The sequence below is a fragment of the Triticum aestivum genome, chromosome 1A (genome assembly GCF_018294505.1).
Source record: "Triticum aestivum cultivar Chinese Spring chromosome 1A, IWGSC CS RefSeq v2.1, whole genome shotgun sequence".
Classification (NCBI taxonomy): Eukaryota; Viridiplantae; Streptophyta; class Magnoliopsida; order Poales; family Poaceae; genus Triticum; species Triticum aestivum.
The window spans coordinates 19947904-19950139 of record NC_057794.1 but is presented as its reverse complement, the minus strand read 5'-3'; the positions used below and the strand labels follow the sequence as shown (position 1 = coordinate 19950139).

The following is a 2236-nucleotide window of genomic DNA, read 5'->3' as shown; positions in this document are numbered from 1 at the left end:
TGTGTAAAAATTTGGGTAGCTGAATATTTGGCCTATTTTTGTGGTAGTTTTAATTTTTGGAGCACATGTGATTACTTACAAGATGTATGTAATCACATGTGCTCCAAAAACGAAAACTACCACACAGACACACATTAACTATTGATGGGTGCTGATGGGTGTCTCGCGTACTCACAAGTTACAACTTAGTTACTAACTTGTTTTACCATGTTCTTACAGTATTACGTACCCCGGCAATCGCATCTGGAGTCCAAACATGGAATTGACAAGAATCATTTGGCTAGCATCTTTTCCTATTTTGGTCACAATTGTGTTCACCGGAATGGCGTGGCTACAGCGACGAGCGACGTTCTCCCCAACAACCAAACGTTCACCACCTCTGCCGCCCGAGGCTGCAGGGGCTCCCCTTCTTGGGATCCTCCCATCACTTCTCACCAAGGGCCCGCTGCAAGTGATCCGCGATGCCCACGCAGAGATGGGGAGCGTGTTCACAGTGAGTCTGTTGCATCGCAAGGTGACCTTCCTAGTTGGGCCAGATGTGTCGAGCCATTTCTTCCAAGGGCTCGACTCGGAGATCAGCCAGGACGAGGTTTCACAGTTCACCATTCCGACCTTCGGCCCCGGCGTCGCCTTCGACGTAGATTTCGCCACTCGTCGCGAGCAATTTCGCTTCTTCGGCGATGCGATGAAGCCGGTCAAGCTTAGGACCTACGCTCGCCTCATGGTGCAAGAAGTTGAGGTAGGAAATAATTAAGATGGCATCATCTTTAAGTACATATAGTTGTCTCGATCGTTTAGAAAGTCTGATGTGATGTCTACTATGTACTACTTGTGTATGTTATTATTGCATAAGGAATACTTTGCGAGATGGGGACCAACCGGCACGGTTGACTTGAAGAAGGAGCTGGAGCACCTCATCACGCTCGTCGCCAGCCGGTGCTTGTTCGGGGAGGAGGTCCGGGCCAAGATGCTGGGTGAGGTCGCAACGCACCTCCATGAACTCAATGACGGCATGCGTCTCGTCACCATCCTATTCCCGCACCTGCCGATCCTGGCGCACCGCAGACGCGACACGGCGCGCGCTAGGCTCGGCGAGATATTCTCCGGCATCGTTAGTTCCCGCAAAACAAGCTACCCCGATGGTGGCCCAAACGACATGCTGCAGTGCCTGATCGATTCCAGGTACAAAGACGGCCGCGCCACCACCGAGACGGAGGTCGTCGGGATGCTGGTCTCGGCGCTGTTCGCGGGGCAGCACACAAGCTCCAGCACGGGCACGTGGACTGGAGCGCGCCTCCTCGCGCACGCCAATGGCAATCACCTGCGCGCTGCCGTCCAGGAGCAGGAGCAGATTGTGGAGCGGCACGGGGACCGCGTGGACTACGAGGTCCTGCAGGAGATGGATATCCTCCACCGCTGTGTCAAGGAGGTTCTGCGGCTCCACCCGCCGGCGATGATGCTGCTGCGCCACGCGCGGCGGAGCTTCACCGTGCGAACCAGGGAGGGCGACGAGTACCAAATCCCGGAGGGGCGTACGGTCGCAAGCCCGCTAGTGATCCACAACCGTCTCCCGCATGTGTACAAGGACCCGGAGAGGTACGAGCCGGACCGGTTCGGCCCCGGCAGAGGGGAGAACGGGGCCGGCGAAGCGTTCTCGTACACGGCGTTCGGTGGTGGGCGGCATGCCTGCGTGGGCGAGGCGTTCGCGTACATGCAGATCAAGGTGATATGGAGCCACCTGCTGAGGAACTTCGAGATGGAGATGGTGTTGCCATTCCCTGAGACGAACTGGAACGTGGTCATGCCGGGGCCCAAGGGGAAGGTCATGGTCCGCTACAACAGGAGGATGTCAGCGGCCGCGTAATTCACGAGCCGACAGAGACCCTACATATATCTACATCATGTTGCATATGCTACTTTCTCCTAGCACCAATAAATTAGGATTACCATTTAGTTAACCGTTGCGCCGTGCACAGTTGAACTACTGTATTTGTTCGACAAGTCAACCGCGGAGGGCACTTTCGTGAGTGACATATGACCCTGTGCGCGTGCGCACTTTGTTGTTTATCTTGAGGGAGACTACAGCTAAACACTTTAAGTCTTGTGAATAAGTACACCCTCTCAAGTGAATCAGTGGTAGAGATTAAAACACACCCCTTCGGCATGATGCAATTAACAACTATAATCTGTTCATTAGTTCATGTACGTACAGATAGCCAACCTGCCCAAACACAAA

At 54.2% G+C, this 2236-nt stretch overlaps 1 protein-coding gene across 1 annotated transcript; it reads left to right on the top strand.

The window, feature by feature from the left end:
• Positions 1 to 236: 236 nt before the first annotated feature.
• On the top strand, positions 237 to 1864 carry LOC123075309 (obtusifoliol 14-alpha demethylase-like). Its single transcript, XM_044497976.1, has 2 exons — positions 237 to 739; positions 854 to 1864. The coding sequence occupies exons 1-2, from the start codon at positions 257 to 259 to the stop codon at positions 1862 to 1864; spliced, it is 1494 nt and encodes a 497-aa protein (XP_044353911.1). The 5' UTR covers positions 237 to 256.
• The last annotated feature ends 372 nt before the right edge of the window (positions 1865 to 2236 follow it).

Coding starts and splice junctions, on each gene's coding strand:
- LOC123075309 (XM_044497976.1), top strand. CDS start 257: ATGGAATTGACAAGAATCATTTGGCTAGCATCTTTTCCTATTTTGGTC. Junction 740..853: donor TCATGGTGCAAGAAGTTGAG/GTAGGAAATAAT, acceptor TTATTGCATAAG/GAATACTTTGCGAGATGGGG.